The sequence below is a fragment of the Pectinophora gossypiella genome, chromosome 13 (genome assembly GCF_024362695.1).
Source record: "Pectinophora gossypiella chromosome 13, ilPecGoss1.1, whole genome shotgun sequence".
NCBI lineage: Eukaryota > Metazoa > Arthropoda > Insecta > Lepidoptera > Gelechiidae > Pectinophora > Pectinophora gossypiella.
In genome coordinates this window covers 14,016,062-14,028,249 of record NC_065416.1, presented here as the reverse complement: position 1 = coordinate 14,028,249, position 12,188 = coordinate 14,016,062, and the positions used below count along the sequence as shown (strand labels likewise).

The window sequence follows — 12,188 nt, the reverse complement described above, 5'->3', positions numbered from 1 at the left end:
TGAAGAAATGATATACCTAGTTATAGAATAGGCTATTTTCGTCATTAGTCAAATCAGTTCATAATCATAATCATGTATTTGCTTAAAACATGGTATTTTAACATGGTAAAAAGTGTAAATAAGTACCATCATGTTTTGCTTATAAAAATAGGCATGCAATATTGGTAGTGCGACGGGTAATCTTAAACAGTTTTATCTCATAAATTCTTCAATTTTATAATAAGTTTTTTCATTGAGTTACTTTTTACTAAACGTTAAAACACGAAATTACTATGGAATTTGTATGAAAAAGCACACTGTGACGTCATAGAAAAACGTGAAAAAATGTCGGACTTATTATTTTTTCTTTATCTTCTCCTCTCGTGTGGGTTGTGATGTAGATTACCAACCTCATCAACCCACCAGGGTTACTATTGAGCCGCCAAAGGCCACCCCTGACATGATTTCTTTAATAAAATTCATAAATAAGTTAAATAGAGAAAAGAAACACCTCCACCAACCCGCAGTGGAGCAGCGTGGTGGAGTATGCTCCATACCCCCTCCGGTTGATTGAGGGGAAGCCTGTGCCCAGCAGTGGGACGTATATAGGCAGTTTATGTTATGTTTATGTAGAAAAAACAATACGTTTTTTGTTACCTTTAGATCGGTCTTTATTTAGTAATCAGAATTTCATAAATGTAACTGATTCGACTAGTTGGAAACTTGCCTATTGCCGCAAATGGCATTAACTACTTGGCCGGGGAATAACTTTCGCAATTCATGACATTTTGTATGGATTAAATTAGAATGTACTCTCTCTCTCTCTCTCTCTCTATCTCTCCCTCCCTCTCTCTCTATCTCTCCCTCCCTCTCTCTCTCTCTCTCCCTCTCTCTCTCTCTCTCCCTCTCTCCCTCTCTCCCTCTCTCCCTCTATCTCTCTCTCTCTCTCTTCCTCTCTCTCTCTCTCCTTGTCATTGTACTTACCTACAATATTTGTTTTTAGTGCAATTCGACGACAAGCTGGTGTCTCACCAGGTAAAATATCTCGGTTTGATGGAGAACCTGCGCGTGCGACGCGCCGGCTTCGCTTACAGGAGGACCTACGATGCCTTCCTTGACAGGTAAGAATTGATAGCTAATGTTATTTTCGAATACGGAATAGAAGAAAGAGGTTGGAAAGGGCGTTTTTTGACATTACTTATTTGGCGTTAACTACTTGGCCGGACAAATGGTCGCATAAGTCACATCAAAAAAGAAGTGAACTATTCTCAAGAACTCTATCTCGCGCAACATATTGTAATTGTTGTAAATGTTAATATGTCTGTATTTAAACACTTATACCTAATCGTTACTGTATCTTAACTGTGCTTTCCGACACAAAGCGCACGGCAGTATACCAGCCAAGTTCAAATACCTACTTATACTTATTGTTATCATAAGATTCATAAGTGCATGAATTCGAGTCAAATCAAATTTACTTTATTGCAGATGCATACATGAATCATTATAAAAACATATACAAGAAAGATAACAGTACAATTGGCGGCACTGTTCGATATTTAACGACATAGATTTATCAAATTTTTCATAATAATTATACTTAAATATACAGGGTATTAGTGCCATCGCAACGAAAACTTTGAGGGGTGATTCAAACCATGATTGTGAGTTGATATCAAGTGGATTTTGCGACAGAAAATTCCACTTGGTCTGAATCATGGTCTGAATCATCCCCTTCGGTATTCGTTACGGTGTCACTAACACCTGTATAACTAAGGTTTTTTAAGGATTTTAAAATGTCATCGTGTTCTAAATGTACTTTTAATCTAATTATCTAACAAGCTTAACTGGTACATTTAGTCAATTTGCAGGTCAGTGTCGAAATTAATCCGATTCTAATTAAGTTGATGTAATTAGGTTCATAATCAAACTATGTACAGTCATGAGCAATATAATGTACTCACTTTAGGACTCTGTCGCACTAATATATTTGACATTTAGTGAGACTTACAGTTCAATTTGTCAAAAAAGTTAGTGTGACATGGTATCATATTATTGCTCGTGACTGTACTACTTACGCATAAAGCTATAAGTAAATAAATTGGTGGCTCTATTCAAAGTCAATTAATGTGATTCCCAATAGATACAAGTGTTTGAGCTCGGAGACGTGGCCAAACTTCCGCGGGCCGGCGAGAGATGGCGTTCAGAAACTGGTGGAGACCATGCAGTATGAGAAGGAAGAATACAGGATGGGCAAGTGAGTATACTAGCAAAATTAGAAGTAAACCAAATAGTTTACGATACTAATTGCGTACGAACACACATCACATAAACAGCCTATATATATATATATTTGTTTTGTATTTGTTACTGTGGTGTCCCTTTATAATAAACGTTTCTTTCTTTCTTTCTATATACGTCCCACTGCTGGGCACAGGCCTCCCCTCAATCAACCGGAGGGTGTATGGAGCATACTCCACCACGCTGCTCCATTGCGGGTTGGTGGAGGTGTTTTTACGGCTAATAGCCGGGACCAACGGCTTAACGTGCCCTCCGAAGCACGGAATCATCTTACTTTTTCGGACAATCAGGTGATTCAATCCTGAAAAGTCCTTACCAAACAAAGGACAGTCTCACAAAGTGATTTCGACAATGTCCCCATCGGGAATCTAACCCGGACCTCCAGATCATGAGCCTAACGCTCTAACCACTAGACCACGGAGGCTTTACGTACGAACAATACTGTACAAATAAGTATTAAAGTCTAATTATAAGTTTTTTCTCATGTAAGTAAGTGACTGTTATGTCTTTTTTAAGAATACAGAATCTTTAAACCGTTTCACATGTGCAATTACCTTCACAGCACGAAGATCTTCATCCGCTTCCCGAAAACCCTGTTCGACACGGAAGACGCGTACCAGCTGAAGAAAAACGACATTGCGACCATCATACAGTCGCGCTGGCGCGGCTACTGGCAACGCAAGCAGTATCTACGCATGCGCGCCGCCGCCATCGTCATACAGAAGTGGGTGCGCCGGTTCCTTGCGCAGAAGCTTAGGGAAAGAAGGAAGAAGGCCGCTGACGTCATCCGGGCGTTTATAAAAGGTACTTTTTGTTTGTAGATTTTTTTTCTTTGAGTTATATCTAAAACCATATTCCATGCCAAACTGAAGTGGGACTGGGCCGGACACGTTTGTCGGATGCATCCGGAGCGGTGGGCACGAGTCGTTACTCACTGGATACCTCAGGGCGGGCTTAGAAGTCGAGGCAGACCGCGTAAAAGATGGTGTGACGACCTCAATGCTTATCGCAAGGATTGGCCGGAGATCGCGCAAAGTCGAGAGGAGTGGAAAAATCAAGGGGAGGCCTTTGCCCAGCAGTGGGATCGTATAGGCTAAATAAGATAAGATAAGAAGAGTTATATCTGCAATCAGTAAGCGTCCGTTCGTGTTACTATGAGCCGATGAGCTGAAGGGGAACTTGACTTTATGAGAGACATATCCACTGACATATCCTCAGCAATTAGCTGCTTCAATAATGAGGTGATTCAGAAACTTTAATCCATTTCCGTCTCCATGAATAGTTTAGTAGAAAAAAGTAGGTTTTTTTAGAATATAAAACTTTCTACATATCGTTGACGTTGAAGTTATTATTATTATAGATATCGTTGGCATTGACATAGAAAGTTGAAAGACAGACAGAACTTACGTAATCCTGAGATGGGCAGAGTTCCGAATACCACGAGTTACCAGAAGACCCCTTGCAGCCAGACTTGGTGGTGACGTTCTAAGATGGATATCCCATAGCTCATTTAGATAGTCCTTCAGGTTAGAGAGGACACAATCCTTGAGGTAGCTTACTTTTTCAGTACTATTGGTATGATTAACAGCAACAATTCCACCAGCGCAACTTTACAAGCCATCCGTAAAGACGTATAGAAAACACGCACAGTCTAACACACGGAAAATACATCCACGCGCGTTCATGCGGATGCATTTTCTGTGTGTTAGACTGTGCGTGTTTTCTATACGTCTTTACGGACGGAGATACTTACCTACAAGCAACGGAAGAACACGCATCCACGCGCTACGCTGCATCATGCGAGGCAGTGTGAGAATCGCCTAAAACTCATACTTACCTTATTTCCAGGCTTCATCACGCGTAACGGTCCGGAGACGCCAGAAAACAGGCGGTTCCTGGGCATAGCGAAGGTGCACTGGCTGAAGCGGTTGTCCACACAACTGCCCAAGAAGCTGCTCGACTTGTCCTGGCCGCCGTGTCCCGCCACTTGCCAGGTATGAATGGATCCAAATTCTTTCAATTATTCCACTTGTCGTACAGGTTACCCTCAGATAGCTTTTCATTTTATCGGCGACATAAAACTTAAGATAATGCTAAAAAAATCAAATCTACTTAAACAAGTATTTTTAGTCTTTAAAAGTCGTTTCAGGCCCGGTTTCACAAAAATTCAGACGCATCACTTTGCCGTTATCCATATTCATGAATGCATTATGTTTTAGATGAGGTTACATAAATCAGGGTGGCTAAAAAGGCCATTTCAGGAAATGATTTGGATTTAGATGAATTGCTAAAGTGGCCATTTTAGCCCCCCAGAACTTAATTTGCCTAAAACAATAACCTTTGCCTTAGTCAAGGATCAAATACAATCTGAGACAAGTCTTACTTGATTTCTTCTGTTTTCCACAGGAAGCGTCGAAGGAGCTGCACAGACTGCACCGCGCCCACCTCGCAAGGAAGTACCGCCTCGCGCTGTCTCCCGCAGACAAGAAACAGTTCGAGCTCAAAATACTGGCTGAGACGATGTTCAAGAGTAAGTTGCTTTAAGTTTCTGCAGGAATTTGCTCTGAAAATGAGAGCGAGTTAAATTTGCGTACCACTCGCTGACCAATACGGATTAGTTGTAGGAATTGATAGGCGATTGGCGGCGAGGGTGTGCTGCCGCCAAAGGATGTTTTCGGGGCACCGAACTGAGCATAGTACCCCGCTGCCCACAAGTTGGTAGTGTGACTAGGGATCGACAATCCAACGGTGTTGTGTTGGAAGTTGTATATATGCGTCTTGCTGTGTAAACTTCGATATCGCGTTTCACGACCGCTTGAAGACTGCATTATTGAATGTGGCGCCATCTGTTGCATGTGAGCGGAACTAGTTGGGTCCGCTACATCACTACCCCCTTCAGACCGGAGGAGTTGGGTCCGCTACAATACTTTAATTTTTAAGATAGGATAAGTACCTCTTACTAATTTTGTGGTAGTCAGAGGTACATCCATCGCAAGATGAACTAAGTACACACACCTCACCGAGCTTTCTTTTAGACCAACATGGTAGGTGGTAAGCCCATAAATAATCTATAATGGTCCAGCCAACTGTGTTAGTGAAAACTGCATTAAAGATAAATTAACAACTCACTAGTGTAAGTCCGCAATATAAATTTAGTAGATCTTAAGTAATGATGACGATTTTCCAGCCAAGAAGAACAGTTACCCGTCCAGCGTGGGCGACCGCTTCATGGAAGACAGGCTGACTGCCGAGCACCAGGTGCTGAGAAACACCTTCATGGCGTCGCCGGCTTGGCCTTCTGGCGAACAGCTTATTGTAAGTATAGCCTTAACCCATAGTTACATTCTACCAGGATGAGAGCCCTGAGTTACTGGAGCGATTGGTATATGGTCGTAAGGCCCAAAGTCCTTTTAAAATCCAAATCCCATTGTTTAACTATTGTGTCTGGAAATCCGGGCCTTACGAGGATATTAAGAACCGGTTGACAGCCGAGTATCAGATCATCATCATCATAAGCCCATTAACGTCCCTACTGCTGGGAGATCGGACCTTAAACCATCACGCGGGCCCAGTGCGGATTGATGGTTATTAACGACTGCTAATGCAGCCGGTACCAACGGCTTAACGTGCCTTCCGAAGCACGGAGGAGCTCGAGATGAAAACTTTTTTTTGTGGTCACCCATCCTATGACCGGCCTTTGCGAAAGTTCGCAGACCGAGCGCGTTTACCGCTGCGCCACCGAACTACTCCGAGTATCAGATACTGAGAAATATTTTCATGATGTAACACGCGTGGCCCTCCGGCGAACAGTTTATTGCATCTTCTCTTCTTCTACTATAGAAGAAGAATCAGGATTGTAATAGAAATTACAATGTGTTGTCCGAAAATAAATAAAGAAAAGAGAAGTAACCTTTTCCTAATTACCTTTACTAAACTCTGTATAATCATTATATAAGTCAGCCATCTACTATTGCACCTCTCAAAGCATCAAGAGTTTCTTTAAAACCAGTAGATAATAAATATCCATCGCTTTTGTATTTTATTTAGTCCTTTAATCATCTTCAAGTCAAAAACATATCTCCAAAATATGTTTAATAAAAAATCTATACGTACCCTCCCAGTATTCCTGCGAAGCAGTGAAGTACGACCGTCGCGGATACAAGCCACGCGCGCGCAGTTTGCTGGCCTCAGACAAGGCACTGTACGTCCTCGACGCTGCTGGACGCAAGACATACAAGCTGAAACATCGCCTGCCCTTCGACAAACTCAGGGTCGTCGTCACCAACGAGTCCGATAGCTTGATCCTCATCAAGATTCCACAGGAGCTGAAGAAGGATAAGGTGGGTTTTGGTTTGTCTGGTGAAAAGTCTGAATGCTACAATAGAAAGTAGTCAAAATGTATGCAATTACGTCAATGGATGGGGAACCGTTACAATGAAGAATTTGAGGAGCATTCAAATACAAAAATATCTTTATTCAGTAGGTAACATAGTTACGTATTAATTAAAACACATAATAACGGGTTCTTACCGCGTAAACTTAAAACAACATAGTTTACATTTTGAATGGTCATTTTTACACAAGGAACTCTCCGCCTAAAACTACTGCAGCTTCTCACAACCTGTATAGTCGGAGAAAAGACGCTGCAAGGAAAACCTCGGCACGGGGCCCTAGACATTCTTTAAAAAAAAACATGAAATATATTTTACTAAATTTGTACTTAGTTGTGTTGTCGATTAATTCTTTAATCTTACTTAATAGAAGTTTATACCAACAAGTCGATGACCGTCGTTCAAAGGCAGCTATACTATACTCATATCCAAACTTACTTGTTAAAATGTGGCCTATATTTTTCTAGTTTTAGCGAATTAAGTGTGATGAGTAAGTAATATTATAACTTTGAAAAATGCACACTTCGGAAGTTGTTGTTGGGTTTTAAAAAACTTAAAGGGAGGCATCGTAAACCTGTAAAATGTAGAACGATATGAAAGAAAATAAACAATTTTTATTTTTTTGTTTTAATTATGAGTAATAATTATGTGACTTCTTTTCAGGGTGATCTGATCATCTCGGTGTCACACCTGATCGAAGCGCTGTCTATCGTCACTGACTACACCAAGAAACCCGAAATCGTCGAAATTGTAGACACCAGGACGTGAGTACTCTATTTACATCTATACTAATTTGGCGGCGAGGAGGTGTTGCCGCCAAAGGATGTTTTTCGGGGTACCGAACAGAGCATAGTACCCCGCTAGTCACGAGTTATCAGTGTGATTAGGGATCGACAAGCCAACAATGTTGTGTTGGAAGTTGTATATATGCGTCTTACTGTGTAAACTTCGATATCGCGTTTCATGACTGCTTGAAGACTGCATTATTGAATGTGGCGCCATCTGTTGCATGTGAGCGGAACTAGGTGGCCAACTAGTTGGGTCCGTCCGCCACACTAATATTATAAATTGGAAAGTGTGTGTGTGTGTCTGTCTGTTTGTTTGTCCGTTTTTCACGGCAATACTGAGCTACGAATTGACGTGATTTTCTAAAAGGATGGAGAATGACATAGGCTATATTTTGTCTCTTTCTAACCCTCCACTTCCCTAAAATGGGGGGCGGAAGTCTATATGGAGTATTCCGCAATTTTCAAGGTAGAAAGCTAAAAGTTAGTATGCGAACTATTTGTGACTAACAAAAAAAATTAAATACATCATTTTTTGTGAAAATCTACCCCCAAACCCCTTCAAAGAGGGGGTGAAACTTTATATGGGACTTTTCAAAGTTTTCAAGGTAGGAAGCTAAATTTTGGTACATTAGGAAAGAGGAACTGTATTACTCCTAACTTAACGCGAGCGAAGCCGCCGGCAAAAGCTAGTTCTCTATAAAATGATATTTCCAAGTGGAACTTAGTTTTTTATATGACGTACTTTCCAGAACCCGCAGTTTCGTTTGTAGCACCACTTATTTTAACGAGGTTATTTACTTTTTTAGTCGGATAAAATAGTTTAGTACCAATCAAAAGATAAAACCACTGATATTAGCGAGGTTTTTGATTCTTTCTTAGTCGGCTAAAAAACCAATCAAAAGATAAAACAGTAATAACTAACACCAGGATGACATGGACTTACACAGTCATACTTACTAAGTGACGCTTCCCTAATATGATAAATAGTTAGCTATTTATTACCCTCACCAATACTTTAATAAAAACAATGTTAAATGTACGCAGGATCGCCCACAACCTGGTGAACGGCAAGCAGGGTGGCACCATCGAGGTAACCAACGGCCCACAGCCGACCATCCACCGTGCCAAGAGTGGCAACCTGCTTGTGGTAAGTTTGCTGACTTTTATGATGGCCTGGTATATTAAAAAAACAAAACGCGATCAGTTGCTTATCTTCTCGATAAAAATCGTCAGAGATATGCTTTTTAGCAGAATAAGCGATGGACTAATCAGATGTCACCATAAAATTAAGCTTTTTAAAAAAAATAACGCGCCAGCCAGTCTGGATGATATGCCTAGAAGAGGTCATATCATATCATCACAAAAAATAATTGTTAAAATACCGTCTTATTTTTTTAGCATTTAATCATAAATAGTTGATGAATATTTTTTTACACGTATTAAATTATGTATGTACAAGTGTAAGTAATGCAGAGTACCTAACCTACTATTTACGTATATGTAATACTAAACTTATTAATATATCCGTTTTTTTTACAGGTCGCAACACCATGAAAGAATTGATCAGTATTTTGAACAAAGTTAGGTATTTAAACGTAACAACGACTTTTATACTTCATCGAAGCTAGTTCAATATTTCCATTATATAATTTATTTGTTAATTTATAATTGTATTTAAAAAATATGTCGTTATATAAACTTCGTAAATGTACGATAGATTCTACCATATTTTTGTTAACTTTGCATTTTCCGGGAACTTGGAAATTCCACAGCCATACCCTTAAAAACAACAACAAAGATAAAGAATAGTGGCAAGATTTAAAAAAAATCGGGTTTTTTTTAAATTATATTATGATGTACTTTTCTATTCGAAATGTTGTTATTTATATGAATTTGTATGGATTAACCGTTTCTTTATATTCATCGAAGTAATTTAAGTGTGATAATGATACCTAATATAACTGTTACGTACAAAGTACTTATTATAGATTTTTGTATGCCATAAAATTGAAAGGTTTAAGTATTGAAATGTGTCAAGCATAACATAACACTGTGTAAACATTAATGTAATGTACTTAATGTAATATAATTAGGTACGTACCTAAATACAAAAAAAAGGTTATAACTTGTTGGTACTACTCTTCTATAACCAGACCACCGGACGCCAGGGTTGATGAGGTTGATCAGCGACCTAAAAAGCCAAAAGGAAATCTGAGTGTTTTAACACTAGAGCGGTTCCATATCGCCACAGATATTCAATCAATCAATTATTAAAATTTATTACACTACTCTATTATTTTTATTTTATTTTATTGATATTATTTTTCATATTCTTGACACATTTCACTCCATTCATGTAATTTGTAAGCTGAATCGAAGGTGCCTAATGAATGATAAGAAAAAAAACAGTTAGTTGTAGCTCGTGTAACTAAAAATGGATACGTCAAATACGATAATAAATAATTATTATTCGATATTTAGAGTACGCGCAACGAAACAAGTCCCGCGGATTTGAATGGAACTATTTGACAAGTCATACAAAGTAACCTAGATAAATTATGAAATTCTGTCTAAATAAAAACAGATCTAAAACTGACGAAAACATTTTCTTTTGTCTATTTTTAACTTGAATCAAGAAAAATGTAATAATAAGTTCGACATTTTATCATGTTTTTATCATGTGTTGTTTTTTTATACAAATTCCGTAGTAATTTCGTAATTTGACGTTTAGTAAAAAGTTACTGATTTGACTAGTCGGGAATTATGAAGATACTGCAACAACAGCGCCGCGGCCGAGGGACTTGTTTTGTGGCGCGAACTCTAGATTTGATTCGAACCGAGCGCAACGTAGAGTACTATTTTTGAATATTCTAATTATTATTAATATTATAATTATTTTTCTAAAGACCCGTTTTCCCGCCAAGTAGTAATATGTGTTATTTAACACATAAACAACCTATAAATTGCCAAAACCTAAGAAAAGAAACAGCCTTTAAATGTAGTCCTCCCGTTAATTCAATCAAACAGAATCCTTCTACATGGTGCAAGCACGGTGCAGCTTAAAATCAATGTAACTGTTGCCTCATGACAATTGCGAAAAAAAAAACATTATAGAATCCTAAATTCCGCACATTCTAAAATTAAAAATGTATTTTTTGCTTTTCCACACTAAATACGCAAATATTATCTACGCTTCGCTCGGTTTGAATATTAAAGGTTACAATCGAATGAAGTGGGTATATTTTCATACTAGTTCTTGGGAGATAGCAGTTACAAAATACCTTTAATAAAAATAGTACAGGCTTAAGTTAATATTTTTTTATTTAACTTCCTATTCCATCTTTACATACTTACATCACATTTTTGAATTGAGTTATGCCAATTCTAATGAAACGTGGATAAAATATCGATTTAATTTGACAGTTCGGAAAATAGCCCCGTCCTTCACTTATGATGAGTTGAAAACAGAGATAGAACGAGATTTAAAACTGTCAAACTGAATAGGTACCTTAGTTAAATTGAATTAAGTTTATATCTGCTTGAGGCACCTTACCTTAGTAGGTCTAATCCTTTTATATTCAATGTTTTCATAGGCTTATTTACGATTAAATTAAATGGTAGAGAATGCGCCACGAAAGAAATCCCGCTGATTTTAATGTAACTAATTGACATGCTATGAGTAGTTCTTCGAACTCCGGGCGGCAATATCATGACCATTTACGCAAAAAATATCCTAAAATCTTTGGTCTTTTTGCAAATATCCAGTTGGAACTTACATAAGATGGTGACATACAGAAGTTTTAACTGGATATTTGCAAAAAGACAAAAGATTTTTGGATATTTTTGCGTTAACGGTAATGATAGTGACTGCAGGTATTCGAAGAACTACGCAATAATTCTATGCACATAGTGCAACACTAGCGCCGCAGCCACGGGATTTTATTCGTGGCGCGGACTATGTTTCCTTTGTAATACAAACTGCTGTCTTCTTCGAATTTAAGATAGTTCGGCCATACTTTAGATACAGGCTTAACGTGCCTTACAATGTAAGCCAGTTCCTTTAAAAGTCATTTTATTAAATAAACTTATTTTGATATATTTTTTTGTTTTATTTCTATGTTACATTAGGTGAGGGTATTAGATATCTAAAATAGGTACTTCGTTACCCCGTTTTACAAGACTACTAGTGACATCTATTGTTGACGTTTAAAACTTATTATACACATTAATATTTCAGCAATCGCGTCTAAGGTCTCTTTGAATCTTTGGAAACCAATTTATTCAAAAGAAATAGCTTCGTTGTCCACTTAACCGAAGAATAAGGAATAATACCAATCAATTCATTACCGTGAACACAAAAATATCCTAGAATCTTTTGTGTTTTTGCGAATATCCAGTTAGAACTTAGTTCGCAACAAACATAAGTTCAAACTGGAGATATTTGCAAAAAGACAAAAGACCAAATTATGTTCGCATTCAAAGTAATGATTTTTACTTCCGGTGTTCGAAGAACTACTCGGGGATAGCTATATTGATGTTCGTCTTGAAACCAAAAGATCATTTTATGACAGCATAAGTCTTTAGCTACGCCGTCGACATGCAGTAGTCGCTGGAGTATAAGTCTAGAGGTATATGTCATGGTTATAATTCGACTACTGAAAGGCAATCATCGTGCCATTCATAATTGAATATGAAAGAAAACCTAAAATCGTTAATGTTTCGTCTATTT

At 38.2% G+C, this 12,188-nt stretch overlaps 1 protein-coding gene across 3 annotated transcripts in view; it reads left to right on the top strand.

Moving 5' to 3' along the window:
* Positions 1-11,557, top strand: part of LOC126372098 (unconventional myosin IC) — an 82,632-nt gene extending 71,075 nt beyond the window's left edge. For 2 of the 3 annotated variants that reach the window (XM_050017644.1, XM_050017645.1), the window contains 10 exons: positions 983-1,100; positions 2,123-2,236; positions 2,843-3,084; positions 4,129-4,274; positions 4,687-4,810; positions 5,468-5,595; positions 6,402-6,620; positions 7,335-7,435; positions 8,504-8,606; positions 8,999-11,557. In XM_050017644.1, coding sequence (XP_049873601.1) covers positions 983-1,100; positions 2,123-2,236; positions 2,843-3,084; positions 4,129-4,274; positions 4,687-4,810; positions 5,468-5,595; positions 6,402-6,620; positions 7,335-7,435; positions 8,504-8,606; positions 8,999-9,013 — 1,310 coding nt within the window. In that variant the 3' untranslated portion in view covers positions 9,014-11,557. The remainder of the gene's footprint in view (positions 1-982; positions 1,101-2,122; positions 2,237-2,842; positions 3,085-4,128; positions 4,275-4,686; positions 4,811-5,467; positions 5,596-6,401; positions 6,621-7,334; positions 7,436-8,503; positions 8,607-8,998) is intronic. The other variant, XR_007567113.1, reaches the window with a different exon arrangement.
* The last annotated feature ends 631 nt before the right edge of the window (positions 11,558-12,188 follow it).